Source organism: Podarcis vaucheri (genome assembly GCF_965113315.1).
Source record: "Podarcis vaucheri genome assembly, chromosome: 3".
Lineage (NCBI taxonomy): Eukaryota > Metazoa > Chordata > Lepidosauria > Squamata > Lacertidae > Podarcis > Podarcis vaucheri.
The window spans coordinates 123,415,662-123,430,087 of NC_138761.1; the positions used below are offsets into that span (position 1 = coordinate 123,415,662).

General features: G+C 41.7%; 1 protein-coding gene and 2 long non-coding RNA genes across 5 annotated transcripts in view; 2 read left to right on the forward strand and 1 right to left on the reverse strand.

The window, feature by feature from the left end:
* Positions 1-14,426, forward strand: part of LOC309528843 — a 352,285-nt gene that overhangs the window by 249,885 nt on the left and 87,974 nt on the right. The window lies entirely within an intron of this gene.
* AFTPH (aftiphilin) overlaps positions 5,217-14,426 on the reverse strand; it is a 43,501-nt gene continuing 34,291 nt past the window's right edge. For all 3 annotated transcript variants that reach the window (XM_082216334.1, XM_082216336.1, XM_082216335.1), the window contains one exon: positions 5,217-6,363. In XM_082216334.1, coding sequence (XP_082072460.1) covers positions 6,219-6,363 — 145 coding nt within the window. In that variant the 3' untranslated portion in view covers positions 5,217-6,218. The remainder of the gene's footprint in view (positions 6,364-14,426) is intronic.
* LOC309528878 lies at positions 6,370-13,687 on the forward strand. The gene is made up of 2 exons (XR_014217951.1): positions 6,370-7,518; positions 8,950-13,687. It is a non-coding gene; the product is annotated as an uncharacterized lncRNA (long non-coding RNA).

Genomic DNA, 14,426 nt, shown 5'->3' on the forward strand with positions numbered 1-14,426 from the left:
AAGGTATGGCACAGATGTAGCCTTAGTTTTCCATGGGGCAGCTGCCTTAGAACGAGCCAGTCCATTAGTCCATCTAGCTAAGTGTTCTATTCGCTGACTTGAAGCAGCTCCCCAGGATTCCACGCAGGGTTCTTTCCTGGCTCTACCTAAAGATGTGGATGCTCTACCGCTGACCTATGGCCTTTTTCAAAGCAGCTCCTTAAGAAAATGTTACTCAGTGGCTTTGCTAGGGAGCCGTTTTGAAAAGATACCCCATGAAAGCTGGGGAGCGATAGTAGCCCAACCTCACAGGGAACCACCTCCAGTTTCCCCAAAGGCAGCTCTTCAAAGCAGCTTTGCTTTTTTGTGGGCTGCTTTCTGGAGCTGCCCCAATTGGTTTGGCAATTACTTACCAATTTTGGAGTAAACAGCTCCTTGGTTCTGAGCCACTCTCCACCAAGACCGTACATCTCTAGCCTGATCCAAATACATTATTGTGTAATATTTGAGGAAGGGTAAGGACTGAAAGCTGTACACTTTGGCTACAGGCTTGCAGCAACCCATTCAGAAGAGCAATGTTTGACTAGTTCCAAGCCCTTTTGTATAAAAGAGATTTCCATTAAGGGCAGTATAACTGCAGACAGGGTCAAACTACCCCTGAATGGTTCCAGTGGCCAAACTTTAGTGACAGAAGCACAAACCAACTGGGAGTAGGAGGATTACTGTTGGCAAGCCACGAAGGATTAAAATAAATGAGGCAGAAGTGAAGAACAAACAAGGGTAAGAAGAATCTAATAAAGCTGAACAGAACCACATGTCTAATTTTATTAATCTGCAAAAATTACATTGCAAATTCCCAGTGAAGATGTGTTGCTAGTTAAGAACACTCCCACCCCTCTTTTGTTCTGTGCGGCAACAAGCATAAATTATTTGATTTTTATAAAAAACCACCACCACCACCAAGTAAAACGGTCTGATTGTTCCATTTCTTAATACATAAAAATGGGATATATTTCTTTGATATAGGAATATTTCCATTATCCATATAATTGGCAGAATTATGTAATCTTGTTTGCATGTCTTGAGGCAGTTTGCAGAAAAGGAACTAGTTACACATAATTCATGGCAGTAAATGGGGTAGGGAACATTTCTGGCTTAGCGGGTCAAGCCACCCCTACAAGCCAACTTTCAAAAGTGAGCAGGAGCACTAAGCAGTCAATTACATGGCACAATAATGGCACCTGGTGATTGACATGGGTCAATGTGTTGTGCTTCCAAAAAGCCTGGTGGTCAGCTGGTTGTCAGGCAATTGGGAAGCTCTGTGCAAGGGGCTTTGCAAGCCATGTGCTTGGTGCTTGAAAGTGCTTGACTATTATAGAGAATAGTCAATATAGTGATAGTGACAAAAGTATATAAAAGAAAGCCCCCAAAAGAGTCACTACATTGACTGTACGTACAGTAGCCACATTTGAGCAGACATTCTGTTTCTGCAGCACCATGTTCCTTGGTAGTAATGCTGGAGTTAAAAATCAGCATTAAATTAAAATTAAAAATTTAACTCGTGATGTTAAAAAGTGAATTAAGGCAGAACACAACTTCACATGTTGTTAATGTATATACAGTGGTACCTCTGGTTATGTACTTAATTCGTTCTGGAGGTCTGTTCTTAACCTGAAACTGTTCTTAACCTGAAGCACCACTTTAGCTCATGGGGCCTCCTGCTGCTGCTGCGCCGCCACTGCATGATTTCTGTTCTCATCCTGAAGCAAAGTTCTTAACCCGAGGTACTATTTCTGGGTTAGTGGAGTCTGTAACCTGAAGTGTATGTAACCTGAAGCGTATGTAACCCGAGGTACCACTGTATTACACAAAGAAAGAAGTAAAGCCATACCTTTTCTACCATAATAAGTGTCCCAAGAAGGAAAGGTGTACAACTGTTCCATGTGCACGAAACCTTAAAACATCAGATTTTGAAGGCAAAAAATGTAGGGCATGTTCCACTGAATGGTAACTGCACATAGGAAAGGCATATTCATTTGTATGCTCTGATGAACTCTCCACTGGCAACCTTAAAGTTAATCAAGTGCAGGCTAGATCAATATATTCTGACAGTCTCTAGGTGGCACAGTTCCCTAAAAGTTACTAGTAGTGCTAGCAGCAAGGACTTTCCCCCTTAGCTACTTTTGGATAGGGATGCGGGCAGCGCTGCGGGTTAAACCACTGAGCCTAGGGCTTGCCAATCAGAAGGTCAGTGGTTCGAATCCCCACTACGGGGTGAGCTCCCGTTGCTCGGTCCCTGCTCCTGCCAACCTAGCAGTTTGAAAGCACTGTGCAAGTCAAAGTGCAAGTAGGTTCGCCAGAAGCGGCTTAGTCCTGCTGGCCACATGACCCAGAAGCTGTACGCCGGCTCCCTCAGCCAGTAAAGTGAGATGAGCACCGCAACCCCAGGCGTTTTGGATAGCACAGGGCACAAGGACTGACTAGTAGGGTCCTCCCATTATCACTTCTGTGAGCGTGTCAAGAAAAAGTGAAATGCAAGTGAGCAGCTGGGGTGTTCTAAAGGGGAGGAAGGTATACTTGAGGTTCAAATGATTATTTCCTTCCCACTCCTTATTTTATCACACCCTGGCAAAGCAGTTTTGGCAGCTAGGAGTGAAGGGAATGAGTGGCAGGGAGAGGACCTGCTCAACTCTTTTCCTTTTTATGATTCCATTCACTCAAAATTATCCCTCAAAGTTGTCTCTCTCTCCCCCGTGGAGGAATAGACATGGGAAACTGTGGGATAACTAGCCTCATATAACCAACATGCTTAAGTCTAATCAATACATGAAGGGGTTAACACCATAGACATAGCTAAATCATAACCTCACTTTGAGATGAAGCTAGTCAAGCCTATTGTTCCCCTTCATCTACCAGAGAAGTGCAATGTGTAAAAGGGTTTGAGATGGTTGCTCCAAGTTCAGACTGCATGGCTCTAACAAGCCTTCCTTGAGTACCTATGCCAATAATTTAGGAACTTTCACCACTGTAACTAAGCCAAGTTTTACTGCCTGACTTACCAAACATGTGGTCTTTTTCCATGCTAGGGGAAGAGAGCGAGCTTTGGAAGGAACATAGAAAGGCATATTTTAAAGGCCTAACAGCCTATATTTGCATGCTTTGCTGCTTATTTTGAGAATTTAAATCTCTGCTGGGGTTATCTCACCAAAGAGTAATTGCTCCAAACTTGGATCTTGGCATTCTGGAATTCTCCTTTTCAGATACGTATTTTTCCCTTGCCGACCAACGGAAACGTCACATGGAGCTTGATGTAATATTAGCACTTCCTACTGCAGAAGAAAATTAGTGCTTGTGGGCATAGTAAGTAGAGGTTTCTGAAGGTCTTAGCTCCCATCTACAGTAAAGAGCCTTGACCCCGTTTGGATGCAAAATAGCACCTGAGCTGTATGGAAAAGTTGTTTCTAGAATTGGGCTGGACTGAGTTGCCCATCACTGTCCTATACCACTTTCACTCTTTCTGTTATACATATTAAACAGAGAAAGAGAGAGAATCTGCATAAGAATAAACCTTCCTCTATAAAAACAGAAAGCCTGTAACCAAGCTTAAAACAAATGGACACTTTGACCATGATTTCTGTCCTATCAGGGATGGAATGAGGACTTATGATAAAGAGGATAGCTAACTAGAAGCTAACGGTCTGTGTTTGAACATTAGTGATCAAACAACCTCCTTCTCCACGTCTCCTTCCTGTTTCTGTTGGAGCACCAGCCCTTGCACATCAAGACAAATGGGCAGCTGCCACTAAGGGCAATTGTGTGAAGACAGAAGCTCTCAGCTTGCAGCTGGCATTCCTACTCCATCCCCCTCCTGGAAAGCCTTCAATAGCTTATCCTACTAGCCTTGAATCTTGAGTTAACTCTCAACCATCGTCCTGATACAATAGCTATATAGTTCTTTTCTGCAGCTATACCATTAGGGTGAATTCTTTTTTACCAAATATTTTAGGGCATGGAAACAAAAGCAATTATTTTTACCATGCAGCACATGTTGTTAGAAGTGGGAAGAAAGAAAAATAGTTGTATGTTCAAGGCTAGAACACATTACTACTAATGAATTATCAGCTTTATAGAAAATATATTCTACAAATTGTTAAAGCAGGTGGGCTTTGTATTAACACTGCCCTACTGGCCACAACGTATTAGAAAATGTGGCTTATATGGGCAGCTATTTTCACAACTGGTGGGAGTATGAAGAGGCAAAACAATTTGGGACACAAGAAAGAGATGCAATAGAAAGAATACTGTAAATAAAATATGATGATCTGATGTTACTGTTATTGGCATTCAGAAGGCTGTGCCTGTATATTTAAGAGAGTTAATATCTTAACAAGACATTGTTAATGCAAAATATTGACCAATAATTTTATTCCGTATTGAGAAGCAATCAACACTATAGAGAGGATGGTGTTAAGACAGAAGAAAGTGTTATAATTATAAATTAAATGTATCAGTAGCTCTTTTTATACAACAACTCAAAGCAACTTACAAAACAACTTTTTAAAAATGCATACATTAAAACAAGGAGAAAAAAATACATTAAAACACACCACCCACTCTAAAAGGCCATAGATTGTTAAAAGTCAAAGGCCTGGTTTAAAAAGGAATGTTTTTGCCTGAACTGTCTTAAAGCATAACTATAACTCATCACTATGTGTCTGGGTTTTTAGGAAGCGTCCAGAGGGGGAAAGGCAAAATGAGAAACTACAAAGTACTGCTCTTCTATGAAAGGATATTTGTAATGGTACTGGACAGAAAAAGTTAACAGGGAACCTTACCTTTTTCTCTGCAGAAGTGTTATAGACTATACTGTATGTCACAATGAGTGTGCCCCTTAGGTGAAGAGTTTTGAATTGGGTGAGCAACCTAGAAGTGACCACCAACCTCTTTGACCTAGCCCTACCAACTAGGAAGAGACTCTTGTGATCTTCCAGTGTGAACTCCAGCCACGGCCCAAAAGCTTTGGTTTTCCAGACAACTTTGGTACAACAGAAGGAACGCATTCCCACACGTGTTAACAAAAAAATGCATTGGCTCTTAAAACCCCCCAACCCAGTGCTTTTTGTTAAGGTACAGAGTTAATATTCTGCAAGTAGACCTTTTCTCTCTGAAAAAGCGATATTCCTACTGCCTTTGGCAGTACTGTAAAAGTAGGAAGAAAAACAATATTACTACACACGTTAACAGACTATATAACTTTATTTTTTATTTTGTGTAAGCTAAGAGGAAATTTATACACTGAAATTTCAAAAAGACCTCAGGCATGCACATAAACCTTGTTAGAGGTTGCTCTACATAGCATTCTCTTTTTTCCATAGGAATTTCCCCAAACATTTACAACCCATAGTTTTACTGTACATACAGCCTAAACCATAGCAATCTATGATTATGTCAAATTTACACTGTGCAAAATCAAAATATAGGGATAGTGGTACAACAAAAAAAATGTAACAGGTATATTTCAGTGTAAGACATTTAGACAGTTTTGGTCCTTCCATCCCAAACCAAATTGATTAACACATAGATCTCGAGAATCAAGTGCTTAGGCAGTGATCACTTAACTAAAGAGAATTGACAGCAAACCTCTTGAAAGGCAATGATGATAAATCCACACTGTTAGAAGTCAAAAAGCTAAAAAAAAAAATCAACCACTTAGCCCCACCCCACCCCTGCAAAAAAGAAAAAAGCCACTTGAGATGAAAAATAAGGGAAGGTTCAGCCTGCTTAAAAGTAGACTACTGAAAGACTGTAAGCTTTAAAGCTTTCAGTAAAAGGATTTTCATCAAGGGTAAGTTATTAAATTGGGTGGGGTGGGGGGCAAAGGGAAATTTCATGAAGAGCAAAAGTTGGAAATTTCAATTTTTAAAAATTGTTTAGAAAGTTTTGTAAGAAGGACACTACCAGTGTATTCCACAAAGACAAAATGGTTACACCCCAACACAACAAAAAAGGATAAATCTTCAAAAAAGGTTCAATCCTCTCCAGTTATTTACATTTGTCTAATATAAATTTAGGACTCCAATATGTAAATAAATATACATAAGTATGTATACCTTTCTAGTGCTGCTTACCAACAAATCATCTGAACTTGAATTATTTTTAATTGAAGCAAGATCACTTCATAGGACCCAGAAAGGGGGGCTAGGGCAAGAATCAATGGAAATTGTCCAATTCACTTCACCTTAGTCTACCTTGCCTTGGCAACTTGTTGAAGGTGTTAATGTGGCTGGGAACATCAACACCTTGGCATGCATGAAAGATAAGTCAGGAAGGCTAGAAATCACCTTGGCAGCCTCTTCACTGAGTTGTTCTTCCTTTTTGGGCTTTCTATTAAAAAAAAGTTAAAAGAAAAGTTACTCAGAATTGCTAGAGAAAGGTCTTCAGATAAGGCAACCTCTCTGAAGGAAAGTTGTGCCATATACTTCAATATTGCCTCACGTGGCTATTTAGTATTTGGGGCTTATTACAACCCTGGCAATAAGAAAACTGGTTATCTCCTCACATACAGAACTTCATGTAAATTCAATGCTTCATTCTGAACTGTTAACAGGTCCTGAACACAACTGCTAGAGGATCAAATCCTACTACCTATTAACTAAATATGAAATCAAAACCCTTAAGTTACACAACTGAAAGGAAATAGAATTTGAAATCTGTTGAACACTTGAATCTTATATCATGTTTGTTAAAATCACTGTGGAAAGATACCTGAATAGAGGAAGTCATCTTAGCCCTATGTTTCCCTATAAAAGATACAGAATTTGTACCTGAGCATATCCAGGAGCTTAAGAGGATGAAATACTTTTCAACCACTGCAGAACAGGGTTGTGAGGATACCCTTATTTTCACAGAAAACCTTACATGAGACAACCCCCCCCCCCGCGCTAAATCTCTACTTTTGAAATGGAATTCATGAACACTAAACACAGAGAGCAGGTTACTGTGACTAGAACCTGGTGTTTCTTGCCGTCCACTCTAAGCCCAAAGTCCCTAAAGTTCAGACTTCTAAAGAGGAAAGTGATACCAGTTATTCCTATTTCCTTAGAATCTTGTGCTTAGTTTACAATTTTAGAAATGCAGACTCTTTGCAGCACAACTCACAAAGGAATTCTTAAATGGACATGGCATAGAACAGAAGGGAAATGTCAGCACAGGTGACTGCAGGAAGGTTGATTTCAAGATAACACGAATAATTGCTCATTTTGCTCTGCCCGCCCCACAGGTAAAAATTTGCTATTTGTACAAGGCTACACAGATACAGTCTATGACCCAATCTAGCCTGTACTTTCTTCAAGTAATACCCTCTTACATATAGTTGCAATACTGAAGAATTGTCTCTTTTCTTCTAATTGTTTCAACACAGTAAGTTTTGCTGTACAGTATAATACTAGCTTGTATACCTGTAGGAACACATTCCTAAACAATGCCAGGAGAGAACTGCATTTTCACTAGCTTGGTTTACCCACAAAATATATATCTAAGGCAGTGTTTCCCAACCTTTTTTGGGCAAAGGCACACTTGTTTCATGAAAAAAATCTCGAGGCACACCACCATTACAGCCCCGTGACGTCAGCGCGCAGCGTCACGCCGGGAGGGACATGAATTGCTAGCAAATTACATAATCACCTCCTTGAGGGCTGGCTCATCTTCTCCGAAGGCAGAACCCCATTAATTAACAGCACAGACTCACACCATAGCCAAGACGAGGGGGGGAAACCTCAGTCATGCACAGTCATGCACATGTGGGGGCTAAATGAGAACGAAGACCAGGCAGAGAGCAGGGTTCAAATCACCCCACCTGGCCAGGACAATCCCTGGGTGCTCCCTTGGGCCACTCGCCTGACCCACCTCGCAGGGCTGTTGTTGCGAGGATAACACTGGGAGAACCACGCGCGCCCCCGGGAGCTCCTTGGAGGAGAAAGCGGGCGATGAATGCAATGCACGAAATATATGAGAGGCAACCAGGTTTTGCAGGTGAGGGGCCCCCGTCAGCCTCCGCTTCCAACACCCGGCGCAACGACGCCGAAGTTTCCCCCCGGGCTCGGCTCGGGGAGCAGCGCTGCTCCCCCCGGCTCCCCTTCGCCCTCCCGGCTCTCTCTGCCACCCACTGGGGACCCCCCTCACCTGCCAAGTCCGGAGCGCCGGTGGAAGTTGCATGCATGCATGCAGGGCGCCGCGTTGCCATTGCATTGCACTGCACTCCATGCAACGCCTGCACGCATGCATTGCCTTGCACGCCCGCCAAGGGGTCTCCCCGCGGTCCAATGCGTCCCCTCCGGCGCGGATGCAGCATTGCAAAAATAAAACACCCCCCCGACGCAGCCCTACCTGGGGGGCAGCCTCCGCCGCTCCGCCTCCGTGGGGATCCCCGGGCTCCATCCTGCCGCCCGATCTCCGCGGGGGCGCAGGCAGGCTGCGCGGGATCTGCGCGGAAGAGCCCTTGCCCGCCCGCCTGCCGCCGCTGCACTCATTCCATGGCCAGGAGAAGAGCGCTTCAAACAAAACGCCCGGCCCGCCAGGCCACGCTGGGAAACGTAGTTTGCGCACCCCGCGCGGGCGCGGAGCCCAAGGGCGAGGGGACTACGGATCCCGGCAGCCCCCGCGCCAGGGACGGAGGGGGAGAGGCCGGGTGCAGGGATGGAGGGACGGGTGGGCGAGCGAGTGAGTGAGTGGCAGCCGCCAAGCCTTAGCCGAGAGCCAGGAAGGGCCTCCCCGGAGGAGGAGGAGGGAGGCGCAGAGCGGGAGGGAGGGAGGGAACCCCAGGGGTCATCTAGTGACGGCGCCCCAATCGAAAATTTGACTTTTTTAAAAAAAAATCTTTCAAATTTTTTTATTTTTCCCGCGGCACACCAGGCAACATCTCGCGGCACACTAGTGTGCCGCGGAACAGTGGTTGGGAAACACTGATCTAAGGAATATACTGAATAAATTTTTAAAATTAGCTTTTATTAAAGTTTTTTGTGTTACAAAATGAACAGACAAAGAGGGAAAGGTGCATCTATTGTCTCCACTTTCAATTCCTGGTCTTTTTCACAGTTCGTTTACATTTAGTGAGAGACACTTTTGCCATAGACATCTTGCATTTGGGGGGAAAGAGAGATGGGGTCTTGTTCTTTCGGTCTATTGCCTATTATTAGTGTAGAGGGTTTGTATCAGCATCCCATGGCTAGGTCCTTTGTTTATGTATTTATTTCTTTTTATTGATAATGTGAGAGGTCAGGGGGTCCTGAGTTTGGTTGGCTGTGTTCAGTTGATTGCAGTGTGGCTTGTTTGTATCTGTGGGGCGTCTGTGTGTGTGTGTAGGTTGTTGTATGCTGCTGGGAGGGAGGGATAGGTCATTGTCCTGTTGTGCTGTGTATGTGAAGAAGACGAGCCACACCAGGGTGAAGGTGTCTTTGTTTGTCCCTGTGCTAGAGTTGGTTGGCTAACTTCTCAAGTAGGGTGGTTTCCCATGCATTTTGGTACCAGTGGTCTATGTTCACTTCTGATAGGTCCTTCCAGTGTCTAGTTCTACCATACGGCTGTCCTTGAGTAGCTTTGGAATAGAGACTAACTTGGAGGAGGATCAGGCTTTAGGGATGGGGGCCCCTTTTATGACATTGTTGAACAGATGGGTCATGTGGGGGATTGCAGTGAATAACTTTATGAGAGTTTCTGAAGTGCCAGTGTGCTTTATTGCAGTATTACACAAAAGCTTGCACCACTCAGCTAATAATGTTTGCATTTACCTCTTCCCTTTACTAGATTCTGATGAGGACTAGATTCTAGATTATTAGATTTTGATGGCAGAGTGCAAGCCAATTAAGTCTGGGATTATTTCTAACATAGCAGTAAAAACACATTTATATGTATTTGTGTGTGTCTGAGTGCCTTTTTTAAAAAAAATCTATACATTATCTGGTTTTCAACAACAACCAGCATACCCAATACCGCCTACTTGTTACAAACATGTAAACAACTGTACAGTAGAAATGCAATCAATAACTATTTATTCACACTTATTTGCGGAGTCAGGATCACATTGGTAGTTGTAGTACACCCCGCTCCTCCAGTTTTCGTGAGGAAAAGGGGAGAGGGGGTGGCAATGTGGCAAATGTATTCTATTTCATTTCATTTCCCATTATGCACAGCCCAGTAGATAAACTATAGGGACTTTTTCACTGAGTGGCTTCTTATGATTTCTGTGCCAAGCCAAAGAATCCATTATACAACTGTTATACAATTCTATCTACTACAAATCAAGAAACCTTCCTCCCTCATTCTATTTTTGTGACATCTTCAGGGTTCATCTTTGTTCTGTAGTGCAGGTTAAGACTAACAAATATTGCATTTCTGCAGATTGCCATCAATGCACACTTCAAGATACCTAAACACATAGTGCTACTGCATAAGGAAACAAATTTATTACAGCTTTGCATGGCAAACTCGTTCATTGTAACCACCATAAACTTGTGGCTATGGCTCCAAAGCAATGATTCTAACCTTGCTTTCTTTGCTCAGGAGGATATAATTACACTGCTCTGAGAGGACTTCACACTGTAAAGCCAGTCTCTCTCCTTTGTATGAAAAGTATCACAAGTAATACAATTGATTCATTTGGTGTCGGATTATGAATATAGACGCACCATGTGCAGTAGAACACAAATGCGAGGGTACACACACAAGCCTAATTCTTACTTCCTTGACCAACCATGTATAAAACCTTCTACTTTCCATTCTAGCATGTGTGCTTACGTAGCACCAGTTTCTTTTAAGTTTATGAACATAAGAACATCTAGCTCACTTTCATGCTTCCCACAGTGGGTTTCCCAAAGGCATTTGGATGGTTATGAGCATAGCTTGAAAGCAGCAGACCTTTTCTGCAACAACTGGTCTTCAGCAGCAAACTGTCCTCTGAAACTGGGTTCTGGGTTCACAATTCCTACTGTACATCTTAGCAGAAAAAACAGAGTAAGGAATACAGTATCATGCCCCAGAGCCATTGATATCTCCAGGCATTTGTCTAGTTCCCTTTTCATGTCTTCTAAGCTAGTGGTTATAGCCACATCCTGTGGTAGTGAATCCCAAAACTTAATTATCTTTTTCTATGTCTACTGCTAATCAAATTCACTGGATGACTCCAAGTTCTATTATTATGAGGGAGAAAACTCTAGCCACTTTCTTCACATCATGCATAATTTTATGAACCTACAATGTTTTCCCCACCCACTTTTTCTCTAAACATAAAGAGCCCTAAAAAGCAATAAGGGGGTTTGTAAGCCACATAATCCAACTTCAGTCATAATGTAGGAAATCCGGAGGTAGTTCAACCCCACTAGATAGCAACCAAGTCTCTGCTTGAAGATGCCCAGTGAGGCAGAGCCTACCACTCTCCTGGGCAAAATTGCTCTCTGCTTGTGTTTTGTAGTGTAGGTGTCTGAAGGAAGACATCAGTAGTGAGTAGGCTCTTTGTAGCTGAGATTCCACCACATCCGTTTACTGTGTATGGGCTACTGCATCTGTGGTGTTGCACTGGGCTGCTGCTATTTTAGCACTTAGAGCTGAAACTATTTTTATTAGCTGTTTAGAATTCACTTTTCCAAAAAAGAAGGTGAATCTGAAAGGTTATACAAGCATATTTCCATAATAATATTTGCCAGAACTGGCCTCTTTCAACCCAGTCTTTAGAAAAAAAAATTTGGGGGGGGGGAGAGACTGACAACAATATTGGTACAAATATTGGTACAATATTGGTAACTTTCAGGACAGTATACTGACAACATTAATTAATAAAATACTGTTTCAAAGTCAAACTTCACAAGTGCCAGTATTGTATTGCATTTTCAGAACAGAAAGTAAAATATCCTGTATACAGCCGCACAGACGAGGGACTCAGTCTAACTATTTAATCAAATGACTTAAAGACCATTTATAGGTCTCATGCAAGTTAGAGATTAACCTGTTAATTCCAAAGCACCATTTAATACTTATTTTTAGATGGCTGTGATTTAAAGTTAATGTGGCCAAAGTGACTCTGTACCAGAAGACTGCACTGAATCTGTAAAACAACAAATCTAACTAATTAAATATTTAATAGCATTACAGCAAAACTCACTGATTGGGAACCTTACCTCTAGATCTCCAGTTTGATAATATACTTTCCTAGTGGAAATTTGAGAACACCGTCTAAATGTGACCTCATCTCCCATATGTTGTAAAATATCTGTCTTAGGTCTCTGCCACATTCATGATCAGAAGAGTGCAGTGTGGGCATCTCCTATGTTAGTAAAGAGCTGACCTTTTCCAAAAAAGTTGCTACTCATATGCCCAATACTAAAACTCACAGAGTAAGACCCAGACCATTTATGGCAGTTCTTGCATCAGCTACTGGGTGAAAAGTAAAATTTGTATCTTGTGTCAACGGAACATCACAGAAACTTGAAACAGATCACATATAAAAATGTTTGCTATATTTAGAAAGGCTATGTCTTTCTAAAGTATTTAAAAAACCCACAACCAACAAACCCAAATCTTACCCTTCCCATAAGGATGTCAAACACCAAAATCCAACTTTCTGACAGGAATGTAAAACAAGAAGGGTGAATTCTGCTCAGACCTTCACTGTTCACAGTGAGGTATTGGGAGCCGTTTTCCTGTACCTTGATTGTGCACAATAAAGTAGTTGTGCCACATATTCAGGGAATGAGTCTAATATTTTAGACAGCCTATTAACAAAAGCCCCAGAAATGTATGGACATACAGGACATTTCACTTTCTATTCTGGGGGTGCAGGGACTTGGGAGATATGATTTTGTTCTGTTACTTTTCTTCTGGGCAAAATGGGATTAGAAGCTATGTAGAGGGCTGAAATGTAGCCCCTGGGGCTCCAGATAGTTATCCTTTCAGAGAGAAGCCAAAAAAACTGTTGATAATAGGTTTAACGAAGGCAGGCAGACATCTTTGATCCAGGCTGCCTTGTTTGCAGATAGCTGCATAGTATGTAATATGCCCAGACAGACTGGTAAAGTTTCAGCATAGTAAAGAGGCACAACATGGAAAAAGTGAACACAACGAGCTTCCAGACTAGCTATTTACTGAGAATTCAAGTGTATTATGTTCACATAAAATCTGAAGGGGTTGCCTATTTACTAAGTATTCATCCATAAAATGTTGCCTATTTACTAAGTATTCATCTGGATATATTTATGCAGATATTATATTATTATTTCATTTCATAATAACAACAAAAATTAAAAAGTGACAAACAAAACTATGAAACAGACATGTAGAATGAGTGGTTTTACATGAGTTAAAATAAGAAAGTCCATGTAAAGACGATCAACTTCATCAGATCATCAAACACAGTTCCAAGATTTGCCAGGCTCTTGAAAATGATGGTAGGTGTCATGAAGGAATGCCAAATCACATAAAAAGTGTCTGGAGGTTCTAGTCCCTGTTGAAATCTCAAATTATGTGGAAGCTAGATATGACCTTGTCAACTAGGGGTTATTATCATGCACTTTCCAGTGGATTTTTCATCATCTTTCTTACTAGACTTTTTGTGGTTAGAAAATAATAATAGCACTAGAAAGTGAAGGGTAAGAACCAAACAGTGGGAATAAACAGGCTGTATGGAACATCCACAATTCCTACTGTCCAAAAGAAAAGAAAAGAGGAATACAGTGTTTTTTGTCACATTCAGCTATGGTTGGACTGAATAAACCTCATTTGAGTGAGTTGGTGTCTTGATGTCATCTTTAATAAGCATATTCTACTTACGTCATAGATCTGAACTTCCTTTGATATATATGTGAATTAGGATACATTAGCTCAGATCCAAAACACTGTAAGTGGAATGGGACTTCTATGCCCTCTTCCCTATTGTAGCCTCTCATGTGTCCCAAGAAGGTGCTCCCAAGAATTGAAGGGCCTTATTTTGGAATGCATAGTATTCTATTAATAAAATTAGTACTGTTCTAACATTTATTCTTGAAATGAAATAAGCCATCGTGATATTTTTTTCCTCAAGTGAAAAAGACAATGTATTAAAATTCATTCATTTCAACAAGCAACACAGAGGCTTTAATCACAATTCCAATCTGAGATGGAATTTTAAACATGGCAACTCTTCCTGCTCTAGGTACCACCCCCCCCCCCCGCTTAAATAGACATCCTTGTGAATAGTTTTTCTTTCCCTGTCTCTCTCCCTGCTGCATTTGTGGTTTAGAGGATAAACATTAATTCAAAGTGAGTATTTATTTAGCAACTGAGATGTGTCCAATGCTGGAAACTTGTACGTGGTCCCAGCTGTTCCATAGTAACTCCACCCACACAGACAAGCTAAGCTGGACAGTACATAAAAGGTTTCTGTCCACCCTGAAAATTTCCTCTAACAGTGCCATGAGCAAAGG